The 18891-nt window shown below is 37.7% G+C and overlaps 1 protein-coding gene across 1 annotated transcript in view; it reads right to left on the bottom strand.

The window, feature by feature from the left end:
- PEX7 (peroxisomal biogenesis factor 7) overlaps nt 1–18891 on the bottom strand; it is a 42489-nt gene that overhangs the window by 3465 nt on the left and 20133 nt on the right. The window contains exons 8-9 of the mRNA XM_059468599.1: nt 16947–17002; nt 10511–10610 (exon numbers count right to left, since the gene is read on the bottom strand). Of these exons, the coding sequence (XP_059324582.1) occupies nt 10511–10610; nt 16947–17002 (156 nt within the window). The remainder of the gene's footprint in view (nt 1–10510; nt 10611–16946; nt 17003–18891) is intronic.

Below are 18891 nucleotides of genomic sequence, written 5' to 3'. Positions count from 1 at the left end.
CTTAATAAATAACAAGACTCCAAGGAAAAAGACTACAGAATGCTTTAGGTTTGAAAATTAACTGAAAATGCACTTTAGAGTCTGTAACAAAGTGAAAGGGTTAACCGCATTGACAATGACTCAAGAAGATGACCTAGGTATGATATATATTCACAAAATATTGTAGGAGACAAGAATTAAGGCAAATAGAACAAAGAGGAGAGCTAAAGAGAAAAACCTCAGGAGGTCCACAAATAAATGCCAGCAAATCTGGCTGAAACCATATTGCATTATCTTTACAATGTCATTTCCAGTTGGGATTACAAAAGATACAGTATTGGATCCTCTGCACAACAAGCTTCCTTCTGCTGCAGCCTGCAATTCCTGTTCTCTCCTAGAGCCAGAATGAACAGCTGCACACTAAAAATTTGGAAATCCAACTACAGTATTTGATTTCAGACTATAATTAGCCCATTTTGTGTTTACTATACTGCACTATTATTCATTTTCATTGCTTCCTTAGCTGGTTCTACTTAGTTATTTGAAGTGCTTTCCATATACATCTAAATGGGTCAAAAAAACTCTTGACAATATGTCTGTCTATTCATACAACATAATAGAGCTTTCTGTAGCAAATGTTCTTTCTGCTGCATTGCAGTCTCTCAAATCATACCAAAAAGAAAATTTGAGTTTTCCACTAAATACTGTGTAGAAGCTGGCAATCACATAAACTGCAGGTTTTTTACTATTCTCCACAGCTACAGATCAATGCTCTATAGGCAATATTTTCTATTTTTGTAAAGAAACAAGAAACAAAAATAACATTTGGAAAAAATCCCATGGGAATTCCCACCTGTTATCAATGTAATTAGCATCCCTGAAATTGCCTCTGAACAAATATAGTTATAAAACCATTTAATCTAGCAACATTAAAAATAAACAGCGGATATTAAAAGAGTTTGAAAAGGATCACATGCGATAAGTTGCCCAACTCATTGACTTAATGATACCACGTGAAAGGAGAAAACACAGCCAGCCAGCAAGAGGAAAACAAAAGCTACAGTAAGTAACAGTGAATCAAGTTCTCCTGTGCAGCAGGAAGTGTATAATGAAATGCTGATACCAGAAACCTTGATGAAAATACACATGTGAAGTACAGAACACAGGTATCTATGGGAAACTGGGACACTGCAGCATGGCAGAACATCAAAAAAGGAATGACATTGCCATTTCTCCTTACTTTCTCCAAAATACAGGCAAGACTGTCAGAGAAAGGGGCAACTGTAGGCTAGGAGTGCTGCAGCCAGTATTTTTTGATGGAGAGTGCCACGTGCCCTTTTGCTGTAGCTCAGAGATTGTCACTGCCTCCAATACAAATGACTAAGATGAATCCTAAGACGAAGAGAAGGACTTGTTCATACAGCAACTGCATTCGTTTAGAAAATGTCTTCTCCCTGCATTTTGCCTTTTATCTTGTGACCTGTCTTATACAGTGGTCTTAGAACACTTGTACAACAGTTGTGTGCCTTTCCCCAGAAGAGGAGAATGTGGGATATTGAATGTAAGTGCTTTAAAAGTATGTAGAAACGTCAGTTCTCCTGTGACATACGACCATTTGTAATATATACTTCAAAGCAATTTAGTCTTTTTTTAAAAATAAACTAAATGGTACTTCATTTAAATATTAAAATAGAGGTAGAAATTTCATTGGGATGAAGGCTCATCCAGCATACCATGGTCAATAAATATAGCATACAAAATGGGCAAGTTCCTGGAGTTTATATTTTGATCAATGAGATGATGTTACTGACAGGTGAAGAAAGTTCTTCTGTGGTGGGATGAAGACAAAGGAAAACTGAAAATGGACTCACACTTGATTTGCGAACCTGATAAAAATCCCTCCATTAGGAGCATGAAGGGATGGAAGTTTGTCATCCTGTAAAAATGTCTGCTGTTTTGTGGACAAATTTTACTCTGATATTCAAACAAATCTCACGGTATTTTTGGGTCGTTGAACTGTATAAATTGCAATATCCTTATAATATTGACTATTTTGCACGGCAAATTTTGTATATCATGCAAGTTCCATTATCATTTATGAATAGCCTTGTAACTATAGAATGCAGTTTTACCATGGAAACTTTTAACTATTGAAGAGCAGGGAAAAGCAGAATAATTAGAGCTTAACTGTAAAACAAGAATATTCTTTGTTTCACTGACTGGTAAACTATATCAAGAGAATAGCACAAATAGAAGAAGCATTCTAAGCCTGGTAATTTTCATTGTAACTAAAGCTACATGGAACAAAGGCAGTCTAACAAAATTACATTTATTAATTGTCTTTATTGCTTTTATTTCAGTAGCAAAGTTATGGCACCAGCATATACACTAAAGGTATTATACTGTTGTTACTGCAGAATAAATATCTTGCCAATTTATCTGCCAGCAAAAATACAAAAACAAGTACAAAAAATGGGGATCACTGAATTTTTTTCAAGTAAAGCCAGAAAAGCAAGCAAAGAAACAAAAAACCTGCAGTCATCCCAGAAAGCTAATTGCTTGACTATAAAATCATAGTTCAACTCCGCTAAAACAGCTATCCCGTATTTTATTGAAATGTTTATCCTTGTCCCAGAGTTTAACAATGTTTTCCACCAACGGATTTAATACTGACATCCATTCATTTATCAGAGCCATTTCCATTGACTCACTAACTGATTTACTCCCTTGACAGGCCCTCTGTTTCCTATTCATCACAATCATCTTGCCTTGCAATAGACTTAGACCTTTGCCAGCACCCCAGGGCAATCCACTCAGTCTAGTGCAATTACCTGCATGACATTCGGCCTCTTTACTCTTCAGAAGAAGCAAGAGAACAAGAGAAAACTCCCAAGTTTGCCACCAACTTTTTTATTCACTACTTGAAGACACAATAAATCTGCTAGCATAATCAAAATTAAAAATATTCAGAAGAACAGCTAAAAACTAAAGAGTTCAATTACCCTTTATGAAAGGGTTTAATCAGAACAAAGCACAGACCTCTCTAGATTAGTATCTCCAGAACTATCTTGGTGCCACTAAGTTTCCAGAGCACTCATAATGAATCATGTGATAATATGTAAATGTGCCTGAGAGAGACCCATTTCTCAGCTTCTCCCCATCCCATTTTCAAATAAGATCTGTCTTTTCTTTTTTCTGTACCGGAGCCAGCAGAAAAAAAAATTCAGTTCTTGACACTCATTAGTTGTGTTTCCTTTCCTCTTTTAGTTTCTTATCTTCTGTGTCTTCTCAAACATAACTTAATGGTCTATTTAAATCATTATTACATGTTTTTGAGGGATCCTGAACATCCTCTAAGCTTGTGGGACGGAGATTGATTGAAGATAAAGCAAGCTATTAGGTTTGCTACTCAAATGATTTTCACAGGTGAACATTAAAACTAATTGGTCAAGTCCATAATGGATCATGCATGAGTTTAAACTCATTCAATACCTATTTTCTTCTAGAAAATCTGGACCACTACTGTGGCCTGTTTGGTTAGCAGTTTCCCGAGTGAACTGCATGATGCCAACCTTCACATGAGACTGAAAGTGATGGGAGTTTGCAAATAAAACTTCTTATTTTCAATGTTCAGTAACACCAATATTTTTTAATTTACTTTTCAGAAAATACACCTTGATTTAATTATTCTTTCCAGTAAAGACAAAATGAAACAAACCCAGAACAGAACTTCTTACAAAGGTCTAGGTTAAAATTAGAGTTATCAGAAGCAGATGCCCCAAATGCTGCTTAAAAAATCCATTTATTTCTTAAGGAAAAAAAGAGATAAGAAACTTGAGGGGCATTATTTTTCACATTGCAGAGATACATCATAAAGAACTGATCTAAGAAGCCAAGAGCTGTTTCATCATTTGTTCTGTCGTTCTGACATGGGTAATGGGAAGATGACTTGGAAGTTAAGCCACACACTCCTGAATCCAAGTCTTCCAAGTAGGCTTTCATCAGTAAGTTGTAAAGGAAATGGAGATGCGAGTTGCAGGTTAGAAAATAATCCTTGAAATCTCCAGATTTGGTAGCAATTCCTCTGTACTCTAAAAATTAGGAGGAAGACTCAGACTTCCAAGAACTGGTTTAATTGATTAGTCAATTTTAAGTTCTGTAAAAGGTACACTGGAACTGCAAAATGCCTTTCTGTGCTGATACTGACCTTGGTTACCCCAAATGCAGTCAATTTCTACTAGTGAAACTGTTTTCTAATGACCCTATTTGACCTTCAAATTCATCCTACAGCTCAAAGTTCAGTTCCTTCCTTTTGGGATATAATTACAAGTAATCATAAGCCAAACAGTATTTTCAGTAACAGCTGCATCATTCTGCTGTCTTCTCCTGAGTTTCACTTGTGCAATTCCCTGGGACTTCTCAAATGTTTACTGGTCATGAGGAGAGTAACAGAATCCACTACACTGAGTAAAAGATGGGGCTCAAAGAAGTAGCAAGTATTTGTAAGCCATTGCACCAAATAAAATGCACAAGCAATACATTTACTGAGTAAGAAAGCACCGTCTCCCATCCTCCCCAGTACTTCAGTATCAAAATTTATTTTCCTCTCCAAACACTTGCAGCATTTACAAAATTGTGATGCCTGACAGAAACCTTTCCAAACACCAAGAAACTCTTGCTGATAATGGCAAATAGTGACCATTACTCATGAGTGCCTGGCTTTGACTTACACAGCGAAAGTTTAATTTTCACAGTTTGGGAAAGACATACAGTAAGCACCACTAAGAAATATCTCCTTCTTTTAGCCCCTCCAACTCAGTAAGGTGTTCAGATTGGTTTAACACTTGCAGCTGTGAAATCTGAGTGAAATCTCATATTTTATGGAAAAATCCACTCTGAAATTTGGTAAGTAGGTTCTTTTTATCTCAAAGAATCAAAGAAACTGCATAACTTCAGTAGGATCCTAGAGAAGGACCATAAGGAGAGACTAAAATGAAGTACAGATAATGTTATAATTATAGCAGTGGCTTAGCCACAACAGCTGGGTGGAAGCTATCAGGTCCTTAGTAATTAAGTGTAAAAGATAAGAGCAAGTGATCAAAAGAAAAAAAGCAGAGAGTATCTGTTCTTCTGTACATTTCCACAAGATGTAACTCCACTTTTACATGGAACAATCAACATTTCTGGGCCTCTTGAGCATCCACAATTACTTTAAATGAACAGCAAAACACATAGCCAAACAGCCTTACTAAAGACATCATCTGCATTTGTATTTGGCTATACTGGTTAAGCCAGCTTCTGCAGCCTCTCCTGTCCCTTCTGTTTCCTGTGTTGGCACAGCAAATGCAGCACACTGCAAAAGCTGCACAAAGAAAATGAGTCAACAAACCTGCACACCAAAACTTGACAATGATCAAAAATTCCCCCATAAAGCTGGATGAATTTAGAACTAGATTTCAAGCTACCTTCAGGGCATGCAGGTCAAGTGTATACAGTTTGGCCATGACCTCCCTCCAGCTAGTAAGGAATTACAGCTTTAAAATTTTAGTGACTCAGGATACCATCAGTTTCACTGGATCAGCACACCAATGCAGGCACCTCTTCTCAGCTCTAAGTACCACTGGCCAGGTGCAGGGAAGGAGCAGACAGTGGTTGTGCAGAACATGCTGGTGACACCCCACAGCTTTAGGAAGAAGAGAGTGGAAGTTCAGGAGGGCCAAATCACGAAGCCAGTGTAACACAAAGCACAAGAGCCATGGGCACCACACTGGTACCACCACTGTCTCCATGACACACACACAGCACCACTGGGGTGCTGTGTGTGTGTCATGGTTCAATCCCCACCAGCAACAGAGTACCACACTGCTGCTCACTCACCCTGACCCCACCAGGTTGGATGGGGAGGAGAATTGTAGCCAGAAGGTTAGAGAAACCAAGTTTTCTCCCAAACTTGTTGACAGAAATAGCTATTTACACAGACAGCTGCCCTTTTGTAGTGCAATTATGATCAAAACACACAGTAGAACCACAGGAGAAGCAAATCCTAAGTGATCACTATTGGTGTTGTACACATGTCATTCTAAAACCTAGACTTCAGCAAGCATTCAGGTAACAGATGATTTTGAACTAGAGAATGGACACCTGGTTCATTCTCATTTGGAGCTGAAAATTTTGAATTTCCAAAAGGAGCACCTCAGCACAGTACACTGTGGAGTCCTGTTCTGATCTGGCATGTCTCAGAAGTCTAATGTGCTTCTCACATACCAAGTGCTCCCTCCACCACTTTCCATCACTCCCACTGAAAATTACGTATCCTTGCAGTTTAGGAATGGCATTGTTCATAGCACAGAAGAATAGAGAAATTTAAAGATTCCTCTCCTGTTCCCATCAGATACTTAATCTGTTCTCAGCAGCACAACAGAAACCCTGACTCAATGGAAATCATTAATTTATACTTTCTACTGCCTGCGTTACAGAGTTCAGAACAGATGTGAGGTGTAGCTAAAGAAGATTTTCAGACAAAATTAGTGTCAGGTTTTTTTACATTTGTGTTACGCAAAATTGTTTTAGAACTGCAACAGAAAGGGCTGGGTATCTTTTGTCCATTATTTAAAGAAATTCATTATACATGTGTATTTTCCATTCTTTACATACTTATGGAAATAATTTCAGAATCGAGTCAAGAAAGGAATGTTTAAAGGATCTGTACTTTTATCTGTGTCATTAATGGATTGCCTGAAGATATTTAAAAAGCATTCATTACTTCCATATGGCATTTAACCTACAGCAGAAGAAAAAGGCTGCTTTTAAATAAAGCTGCACAAGTAACACCAAAGGAAGTAACCTACAGCATGTAAACATGAATGTAACACAGCAAAATCCCAGGAAGAGATGGCTTAAAGGAATATGATATTTTTATTATACAGAGCACAACTCCACTACATGGTCTAGCATTACCAGCCCAAAACAATGAGTAGTTTATGGCTGATAACCATTTTTTAGTCCTTACATACATCCTATGTCTATCTAGTGCATATAGAGGGAAGCAAGCTTCAGTTGTTTTTCTTATCCTTAAACTTTGGAAAGAACTATCTGGTTTTAAAAACTGCATACTCTTAATGTTGCTGACAGGGTAAAAAGACTTTGTCAGTTCTTAATACTATACAACATCACAAATTTAACAGATTTTTGGTGCTTAGGGTCTTGTCACTGTTCTCATGTGTGCCGAGGTTGAAAGCTGGAGTTCTCCTGGAAAACATGCCTGGCAAACTCTCACATCAGGACTTGCAGTTTAACAGAGGAATACACTGAATATCATAAGGATCATTTCTGTTAATGCTTTGCACTGCAAAATGCACATTTTTCTATGCACCTGAAAGTTTGTTTGTTGTCTCAAATTTCTATGAATCTGATACTAACATTATGGTGGGGGGAAAAAACCCCAAACCAAACAATATCTGATTTTTAAAATTCAAAGCTTTCAAAAAACACCTACTTTACATAGAGGCAGATAATCCAAAACAGATACTAGAATATTTAATCAAGCACAAAGGAGTTTACTGTTTCAGATAGCTAATACTAGTGGGTCTCTTCACATTCTTTATGACCAGATTCTTTTCCACGTTGCCTCCCTGAGCACAAGAACCAGCTTGAACCTCTCTGCCTGAGGGTTCTGTTCAAAGCTCAATCAGCTCCACAGGAATGTCTTGTAACTCCTAGATTACTAGCTACTTAATCCCAATATCTATTCTGAACACTTTCAATAATGCATATAATTTTTTTCCTTGATGCGTAAAAAAATGCTTCAAAAATGCTGAAGTTCATTGTGCAAAGCCAAAGAAAACAATCTGTCTAGACAACAAAAGATATCATTAAGAATGAAAGCAAAGGTTAATGACCAGAATGGTACTTAATTTGAGCATAAATGAATAGCTTCTCCATTATAAACAAAATACCCTGCATTCTCCCTGGATCCTTCTCTTTTTCCCTGGAGGAGAGAAGCAGTTCAAATCTGAAGTCATAACTCCTTATAAAGCAAACAGTGAAAATCACAAATCATGCAAATAAATGAAGAAAACAAATAAAGGAGGTCATCATCAGATTTATAAAGAACAGACATAAAGACAACCTACTTATTGGGAACAGCAGCATAAACTTTAAGCAAATAATCTTTGTTGGATGGATGCAGAAGCCAGGGAATGACTCCAAGGGCTCATACTGAAAGCAACTATTCAGCAGGTGCTCATAGAATCATAGAATGGTTTGGGCTGGAAGGGACCTTAAAGATCATCTAGTTCAAACCTCCCCCCAACATGCACAAGGATACCTTTCACTAGACCAGGTTATTCCAAGTCCCTCTCAGCCTGGCCTTGAACACTTCCATCCACAACCTGTTCCAGTGTCTCATCAAACTCACAGTAAAGAATTTCTTCCTTATACCTACCAATGATCTCTCAGTTTGAAGCCATTACCCCTTGCCCTATCACTACATATCCTTCTAAAAAGTTCCTTTCCAGCTCTCTCCGAGGATCCCTTTAGGTACTGGAAGGCTTCTACAAGGTCTTCCTGGAGCCTTGTCTTTTCCAGGCTGAACAACCCCAATTCTCTCAGCCTGTCTTTGTATGAGAGATGTTTCAGCCCTCTGATCATCTTCATGGCCTTTCTCTGGACTCATTCCAACAGGTCCATGTCCTTCTCAGAGCTGAACAAAGTATACTCAAGGTGATATCCCATGGGTCTTCCTATAAAAATGGGGCTATGTTTCCCTTGTGTTCACTCCTAAACTTAGTGAGAGTTTAATTTTATCACAGATTTTTAAACTTCTTTTAAAAAAACCCATTCACAATTTGCATTGCTGTGATATCCAACCCTTTGAATACATTAAATCAACTCAATGGAAAAAAACAGAGGAATATCAAAGCTGCTGCAAATGCCAAACTTCTGTCTGGAACGCACATTGGCACTCAGTAAATATGGATATGTACCCCAGATTTATAGATTTTGTGCACTAAGTCCAACATCAGACTTGCAGAATTTCTGTGTGGGAAAAGAAGATACCTGAATGCACAAATGTCCTAGTGTTGATGGCGATGCACACCAACATTTTCCTTTTTTCAATGTAAAAGTGCATGTGCGCTTTTCTTTCAATTAATTATCTACCATGAAGCAATGGGCTTGTAGTCAAAGTAATCACATTCTCAATACAAAATGAAAGAAAAAAATCTTCTTTCTTCATTCAGACCAAATGCAAATCCACACCAACTCCATGGAAAACTGAGCTGGGCTCAGCACATGTGGGACTGTGAAGCCTAAATGCACTATGCTATGCTTGCTACCCCCTCTGGACCCAGTGCAGCCCAATCACATATGTGCAGTCACTCGGGATGAAGTTTCCATCCCCAGCAACTGGCCCTTAAGTATTCTTGCCTTGCACTGATGAAAAATAACCTGAACCTTGAAAGCTTTTTTGAGCCTTACAAATTTCCCCATGCTCACAGCACAGCCTTGTGTACAGTAACTGCAGCCCCACTGAAGCAACAGAATTTAAGGAAGAACAACCACACAGAAAACCCATCAAGCTATCATTTAACTAGAATCGCTCCATGTGCAGTAAGCTAAGTATTTGGCCAAACTTACACCTTTCTCCTGTGTCATTTTACCAGCAGAAATGGTTTTAATGACAATGGTTTTAATTTGCTTTGTCCAAACAGAATGTGAATGCAGATGTTACAATTTTTATTTGGGGTAAAAAAAAAATCATTTGACTGTGAATTTGAGAATAATCTAGATGTAGATTATATCTCTGGCATGTTAAATAGTGCATTAGGAACAGTTAATATCTTGACAGTAATTTTTGTGTGGAAAACTAAAGGCTTTCTCATTTTGAAGTAAAAAATTAAGTTATGTTTTTCAAAGTTTCTTGTCTAAAAATCATTTCGTACTACAAAGAAAGAATCCTCTGTTTACAAAACAGAAACAACTGTAGCAACAGAAGGAGAGGGGAATCCTTACAGAACCAGTACATAAATAAGGGCTACTGATAAAATAGGTTCTACTTCTTCACTTTAATAGCTGAGGGTTTTTGAATTTCAGCCAAGATTAAGCCTCTCCTAGTCCTCTAGACAGTATGCCAAACCAGGTCTAGGCATCCTGTGTGACACTACCAACATTTAACTTGACAATTTAAGTAGATGGAAGAAAGCTCTGTATCTCAGCTCAGCATTCTAGACTCTTCTCTACTATTCTTCCTTCTGAAACAAAATACTTCATTTTCCCAGAGCTCACCATGGCTTTCTGCTATCTGATTTTGCAATCTTGTCCGTTCTGCCCTCCTGTCCTACCCAATGCAAGGAACTGCTTCACAAAAAAAAATGGACCCGAAATGAGGCTTATTTGATAAGCATTCAGCCAGACTCACTTCCAGAAGCTTACTGCAATCTGGTGACTTATTCAGGATCTGAGTCCTGCAGCCCAGCCATGACCACAGTGCCTATAACAGGCAAGGGAACAGTAAATGCCTCCCAGCTCTTACCTGACCACGGTTGTGAAGACTTAAATCGAGACCACATGTAAATTCAGTGTGATGCTCAACTGTCTCCAGCAAAGGATTAGGCTTGGAAAAGTCCCAGAATCTATAGATAGAATAAAGGAGGGAGAGAGAAAGGGAAAAAAAATCAAACAAACCACAATTAAAGTAATTGAAAGGCCATTTCAAAAATATAATGCAAGATATTGACAAATCTGTCGCTGTCAGGGTATTTAAAAAAGCAAACTCATCCACTTAAGAAACATAACAAATCATACTCCTGGTAAAGCCATCTGCTGATTTGCATAAATTAAACCCCACTGGGCAAAGCCATCTTTGTGTCCTGTTGCAGAAACTGAGATCAAAATTTGGCACCAAGGAGCAGTCATTGGGACATCATTAAAAGAGAAGAAAAAATGTAGGCTAGAATATTCTTGTTATATTTCTTGATGGCTGGGGAATTTTATCCCTGAAAGATATTAGCACAATTTGTGATTTTTCTCAGTTTTTGGCATCATTAACTATGGGGTCTTTATTTATATAAAAATTACACAATCATTTAGAGATCTCAGTCATGCACATTGTCAAATTTGAGACTGTGTTCCTGCAAAACAGAATTTAGTTTTATAATTTAGTAACAAATTTGTACTATGCTGCCTTACACAGTTAATTCCACTAGTTCATACTTTTAAAGTGAGTTTTTCTTTCGAGTCTTGGTTATTTAAAAAATACCTAGAAAATAATTCTGAGGTCTTCTACTTCTCCCAGCTACTGTCCCAAGAGATGCAGTGTCTATCAATGCAACTAACAGGAAGTATGAGAGATGTAAGAGTAGATGGGATTAAAACAGAGGTAAAAGGCACCTCAGCCATGAAAAAAAGGATTCAGACACAGAACTTTCAGATCATAACACACTGACAAAAACCTGTATGCCAGCACAGAACAAAGATTTATTCTCTTTCTTGTGTTGTATATACCACTGAGAAAAGTCCACAGACTGCACAGCACGGCACATTTTGTGGGCTGTCAGCTGTAATCAAATTTTTTACAGCCCACATTTTCACACAGGGGTCAATTATATGCTTTACTACTTCTGTAACAATCATAAAGGTCTCTTTGCCTTGTCTTTATTGGGAAAAGTGACAATACTTAACAAGAACAGACAAGAACAGCTCATTATCAGACCAACTGCAGTGGAAGTACTGTAAGTTCAAACCAATTCAGGGAAAATAGCAAACACTGGAGCCAGCAGGGTCAGTTTGTTTAATATGTAGATGTTATCTCCTTCATAAACAAGGAGAGTGGTATCAGCACAATGGCTATGCCATAGCAACAACCCTCTTAATTTTTTCCTAGTACCTGAGATCTAAAATAAACAACTTATTTTGCAGGAGAGAGGAGCAAAAGACCATTTCAGCATTTTCATCCTCCCACATTTGTTCAAAAGAAGGCAAGGAAACAAATATTTTTGTTACTAAGTAATAGTGTTAGTTCTTAGTAATAGTGTTAGCCTCCACGTGAGCTCTCGAATATTAAATTCTTGAAAGATAAATGCTCAAAACTGAAAACGATTAAAGGAGATAACTTCGGATCTACATGAATAAAGAACCTAAAAAGACCTTTTGATCAATTTAAAAAATAGCAGGACAATATAGTGCTTGTTATATGGAGTCATGTTGTAAAGAAGCAGTTTAGAGATTAAGAATACTGCAACTTAGTTCAAGTTCAACAGACTGACTAAAAGCTTTGATACATTTTTAAATATATAAATAATTACTAGTGAAAGCTCAAAAAAATGTTCATTGTCAGGACTGATAACCATTGATGACAAATTAATGACGTTTCTCATAACAATTTTGCACTTCAAAGTGAGAAACACTGGTCTATTGCACAGCTTTCAAAACCACCATGGTGACAGCAATGCTTTGCTCAGAGTCGACTTCCACCACATTCTGCAGACTGAGAGGGCAATGCAATTTTTCTAAGACACTGTTTACCACAGCAGGAAGGCTGTACAGAGAACTGAAGATGCACTCACAGCACCAGTAGGTGGGCTTGCATAATTTCAGTTGTAAGTGTATCTACAGAGTTAGCAGCATTAACTTAAAACACAGGCCAGACAACCACAGAGGCTTTTAGGGTCCCTTACAGGTTTGTACAGCCTGTACAATCACAGGTGTGTCACTTAAATCGTTATTTTTACCTATGTTATGTATGAAGCCACCACTTCAGTCACATCTGCACAGATCACAAAACCCCAGAACCTGTATGAGTGCATCTTCTTAAACTTTTTAAGGCTGGAATTGTTAAAAATATAACTTCTCCCTCATTTCTCTACAGTTTCTTTGTTTTACATGTACCTGGCATGCAGTTCATCGGCTGCACATATATTGCATGTGCAGAATAAGTGGACTGCTTATTCTGAACAAGACATTATGAGAAGAGAAAAAGCCTGTCAAGTTATGGATTTTATAATTTGTACCACCCACAGCAGTGTCACAAAGACCCGAGCTCCCTGACCAATTCACTTTTGCCAACCCAAATATAGTCTGTCCTGCATTTCTTCTACCTTGTCCTCACCCCCACCCTACCCTTACCAAGTGTCCCTGCACCTTCACTACTGGCTGGGAAAAAAGAGGTAGGGAGTATCATTCCAGGTCCAGTGTCTTTACAATGCCTGTGCTGTGGCACCCTGGTGCTGCACGGTGAGGAGCTAGCAGATCAGTAGGAAGGTTACTTGTGGTGAATTCATGCTACGTCTCTCACCTTCCTTAAGGCAGTACTTGGGGTTCCCCTCTCTTGCATGCTCAGGAGTTTCCATTAAATTTGTGAAAACTTAAAGCTTTGTAAATTCAGACTACAAGTTTCCTGTTAAATCTAGTTAAGTTTTCAACAGGTTCAAAAGCTACTCCAGGAAATGATTCTATGAAAATGCACAGATGGAAGCACAAAGAACAACTCATCAAGTCTACATCCTCCTGGGTAAGAAAAAAATATTATGATAAATATTCATGAAAGCTTTACTAATGTTCTTAGGCTACATTATGTCTTCATACATAATATTTTTAGGTGGGTGTGAAGCAGATGTTTAGAGGGTGCTTTCCATACAAGCCCACTCAACAACTAATGCTAGCATTCACACACAACCACACCAGACACAAGTCACAGTAGCATGTGGATGTATAAAGCCAAGAACCTTTCAAGGGCAAGAGAGAACTCAGTGCCAGCTTACTACAGGTGTATCACACAATTCATCCCCCTGCTCCTGTTATCTAATTCCTGCTCTGACTTGTAAAAGTTCTTCCTGCAAACTAGAAAAACTGTCAGAGGAGAGCTTAGTGTCAAGCTACTTTTGGATACAGGCTGATCAGGGCAATGATGTTACTTCAGGCATTAACTGGGAACATCTAACTATTTACACACTAATATTCTAAAGAGATTATTTCATTATAGTTCCAGTGAAGTATCAACATTATGAAGCAATTTGGGTACAGAAGGACATTTTCCATTTGAGGAAAATAAGAAAAAAAAGAGCAAATGAGCAAACACCCACTTTTTTCACCTTGAACGAACATACCAGAAAAAGAATACAAGGATAGTAAGGATACCTAGATGAAATGAAACACAGTTTATTTTATGATCAGCCTTATTCTTTAAGATTTATTTGTGATCTGAGTTACTAAACTTGACATAGTGATGGAGAGCTGGAGATAGTGGTTTACCTTACAGTGTGTTGCAGAGATGATGTCCAATATAAAAAGTACAACTTTTAACAAAAATTGCCTTTCTGCCTTAGGGATAAGCTTCTGTGAATATGATCAAAGCTCTGGCCTGATACCAGCTTAATGAAGCTCTATAATTTATCAGCTCTTCTGTTTAGATTTTGGTGAGCACTGTCTGTGACTAATGCACCAAGATTTCTTCTTTATATGGAAGAGTCCAAAAATACAAAATGGTGATTCCAGTAAAAGATGACACTGGTGTTCTTACAAACTTAATTTTGACAGTGATAGCATTTAAGAATATGCATGCAGACCTAAAGTAGTTCTGGAAACATTACAGTACTTTGTGTATTTCCTGGCATTTTAATGATTCATTTGTGTTCAATCTGCTCTTTAATTAGCCTACATTTTTTTCTGAGCTCTTCCAAAGAGTAAGGAAATGGTACAGAAAACATTTGTCTAAATGAAGCATTTACTGGACAGGGATTATAAACCATTATACCAAGGTATGTAAAAACTCAAGTTCAAATCAACATCCTCATCCTCTTTTTCTCAGCTCCCAGTACCAAGTTGTGAACTAGGTTTCTTCTCAGTAGCTTGACTACAGTGCTTACATTCCATGATTATACTATTTGCAAAGTTAACAAAGCTAAGCATTGTTAACTTTGTTTTCAACCTATTTTTTTCTTTTAGATAACCAGTCGTGATTATGTGCCAAACTAGCTGTATGACCTGAAATAAATAAAACCTCTGCTTTTTACATGGTAGTTTGATAATCTGAACTAATACTTGCAGCTGTTTAGTTAAACTATAAAGCTTCAGTAACTTTTAAGTTTACATAACTCTGACAGTAAAGGATTGCTCCAACACTATGCTGTATCTGTTATCTACTATAAACTAATGCTTTCAGGTAATTCTGAGCTTCAAACAGACACACCAAAGAACAGAAATGAACAATATCATAAAGTGCTATTAAAATAACACTGCAATGAATCTGTTTTTAAGGGGCTGCCATACCATGCTGTTCTAGGAAACAAAATTCAGCAACCCCCCACCAAATGGGGCTAAAATGTCACAGGCCTTGAGTAGATTCAACAAGATCCATAATTAAGTCCATGTACTAGAATCCCTACTTCTCTTCCACCTTTTATACACTGATCAAGGATTTTTATTCTTAAATTAAAACGTATGTGTATGTGTGCATATATTCACATCCATGTGTGTGTGGGGTACATGGATGTGCACATATGACAGGATGTGTGCATGTATGTACCTGTGGAGTCTATGGTGCATCTAGTAAAATGAGCCTATGTGGTAGAGGTACAATATAGCCTTTAAAAGAGATGTTCCCAAATTCTTACGGCAACAATTTTCCTCCATTATACAGAATATTCTGCTTGTGACACCTTTTCCAAAGACTTTCACTTAGTCTTCTCTGTCGTTTGTTCACTCATACCAAATCCAACAGTTTTACTAAACTGTTAAAAATCTTTATTTGATCTCTTCGAGTATGCTGTCTCCCCTTAGTAATGACAAGTAAATCTTGGAACAGAAAAATTATGCCTAGAGGGAATTTTGTGAAAAGGTCCCCAGGCTCTACATTTATAGACATGATGCTTTGTGAGCTAGTAGCTCTCTCTGCCTTTTCTGACAATTTCCACATAGGAAAATGTCAGAGATGAAATTGCACTACATTTCAGTACTGCATGAAGCACATTAGCACCAAACCTGAAGGATATATAACTGGTGTCAAAAAGGGGAAGAGCATGACAGCACAATCAAGTCACTTCAATGCTCAATGGGTTAACTTCATGATGCAACTTTATATGATGCTATAGCAGAAGACTGGATAGATTTATGATTTGGCAACACATAGAGGCACTGAGAATTAGCAACAGAACCCTTTGGCAGCAGAACCTCTCTAGGTCTGCTGTCAGACCAATCAGGACACAGCCAGAAGTGACATTACTTGAGATGATGTGGACAAGTGGGATAACTTTGCAGTCCTTTATGAGGACATATGAGGACTATGCAAGAGGGCTTCTCCCATTTCTTAATGTACTGCCTATTACATTCAGTCCATGTTAGAAAATTAAAATGTATATCAAGCAATTTGGTTGAGGTATTCAGGAATATTTCATAGTGCATTGACTTGTGATACCATGTATCTTAGAGAAATCCCAGTATCAAATCAAACTTATTTAGGACCTTAAATCAGCTTTAAAACAACAGTACTACGAGATCCTCAGCAGTATCAGATATACTGAGCAACCAGGGGAACTTGCAGAAGTGCTGTCTAAATTCAGCATACCCATTATGGAACACTACTAAAGCTTCCTCAGATACTGGTAGCACAAAAACATTGTTCATAAAAAGCCTAAATAAAAATGTGCCACAGAAACATATGAACTCACCTAACTAATTTAATTTAGGGGGGTATTACCTTCTTATCAGACATTATCCCAGCTGGATGCAACTATGCTCAGCAGAGTGATGTGAAAAGGATTGCAGAAAGCATCTGACAGAGCAGATATTGCTCAGCAGAGTGACTGAGCTGGGCTTTAAGTGACAAACCCATGTGTTTTCAACATAGCTTATGAAGCATCTGACAGCAACATTAACTGCTCTCCAATATATCCACTCTGGAACTGTTTTCTATTGCAAGCCATATTAAAATACATCACTTTTCTGTTTTTATCCAGTTAGAGAAAATACTGTACCTTACAGTAAAATCATAGGAGCAAGAGGCCAATATAGTTGCATGGAATGGTGAAAACTGCAAAAAAACAAAACAATTTTTAAAGTTAAAACATTGTGAACACATACAGGCTTACTGTAAGCAGCAAGTTATCAAAGTTTAACTACTTAAATGGTTTTGGTTCATATCACATCATGCTGCAACAAAACAGACTACATCAATGTATTTCTCCCCCATGCTTCTAATTACAAAGAATCATAGAATTAATAATCACAAGGACTGCTCTGTGGGATCCTGTTTTGCTTAGATTTCATTACAGCAGTACCAAATAACTCTGCTGTAAAGTTAAGAAGTTCTGGAACAGTCATATAAACTGTCATTAAGTTTTGCTTTTGGCTAATAGACTAAGTTTCATCTTGTTATGTAAATCAAGTTTCAAACCAGCTATGTGACCAGTTAATTATTTTCAGAGAGACAAAATCTGTGCCATACTTCAGAGAATATAAGATATATTACCATCATTATTCTATATCCCCACAATTTTGAAATGATTTATACAAATGGGAAAATTGGAGATAAGTGGAAAAACTGAAGGCAATATAACATCACTTCATGATTTCCCCCTCTCCTACACAGCATTTTACAGGATACACTCTTCCATGGACTCTTGCAGACTGGTCTAACAACTGCAGCATAAAAAGGATGCAGTTATGCAAAAATTATTCATCTCAGCTCCAGTTTTTTTGCAACCTTCAGTTTCCAACTATTTTAAAATCTGTACTTCTCAGTAAGAAATACAACAAGCCACTGACATAACTTGAGTTTGAAATGCAGGTCCCCCACATTGTGGTTCACAGTTAAGTCTTCCTGCAAGACTTCTAATATTATTCACAGCAATTACAAAGTCAAAAGTTAAGTCTAGGCTATTGCCACAACCACCCAGCTTGTCAAGAGAGCAGCGTATGTTGATGGCTGCTGAAGTCTGCTGACAGAGCTCTCTTTATTATAGCAGAATTGAGGAATGTGCATGCTGGAACTTGAACCTCTGCAGAGTTCCTGCCATTTTTTTTGAGGGGAAAAAAACCCCAAAACAAAACAGGTTCTGCACCTCAGGAAAATGAATACTAGAGGGGAAGAAGTCTGACGGGCAACAAAAAGCAATGGTACAATTCCATAAGCCCCTTTTGCATATTCTCATAGTTTAAGATAAAGCAAAACCATACTGTCAAAGTTTTATTTAAATCTTAAGTATCCTAGAAACTTACCTAAGCAAACTCTATCAAAATACTTAGCAGAGTGCTACACATGTAAGTTGAAAAAATTTGCATAATTTCTTTCTGCTACAAGAGAAAATTCTGTTCAATTTAGCTGTAAGATAGTACAATTTTAGCATCTGCCTGCTATACAGGCAGAAGACCACCACATCATCCATCCTGATTCCAACATATCCAAATATCTTTTTAGGTAAATTTGGAAACTATAACTGTATTTCAGTGTAAGACATTGAAGCCAGCTAAGAATGTGAGGATCAAATGCACCAACATCAAAATCACCCAAAAAGGACTCCAGATGACCTCAGTGCACTGATAATGCCCTGTACTGCAGTGAAAGACCAAAATAAATCTGCAGGAATCCTCACAGTTTTGTGTTGGGTAGAATTCCTTGCCAGCCTCAGATCTGCTGCCAAGACTTGTGGTTTCCACTTTCTTTTCCACTTCAAACTGTGTGCTCCTGTACCCCTCCTTTGTGTCAAGGCTTGCAATTGTGTGGTTGAGCAACAAATTGAAACAGCTTAATGATCCAGACAGAAACTAGTCACTTCCAGGGACAGGGTTTTCAGTCAGAGCCATCAGCTGAAGCTTTACAATTGCTTGTGTCAGCACAGCACAGGGGAAGGGATATCAGTAGAGGCAGCTGCCTCTATAGAGGCAGCATCCAGGTCTCTCTCTCAACTCACTGTGACTGGT

Source organism: Ammospiza nelsoni, chromosome 3 (genome assembly GCF_027579445.1).
Source record: "Ammospiza nelsoni isolate bAmmNel1 chromosome 3, bAmmNel1.pri, whole genome shotgun sequence".
Taxonomy (NCBI): Eukaryota; Metazoa; Chordata; class Aves; order Passeriformes; family Passerellidae; genus Ammospiza; species Ammospiza nelsoni.
Note: the sequence above shows the minus strand (reverse complement) of the source record. Positions and strands in the feature narration are given on the sequence as shown.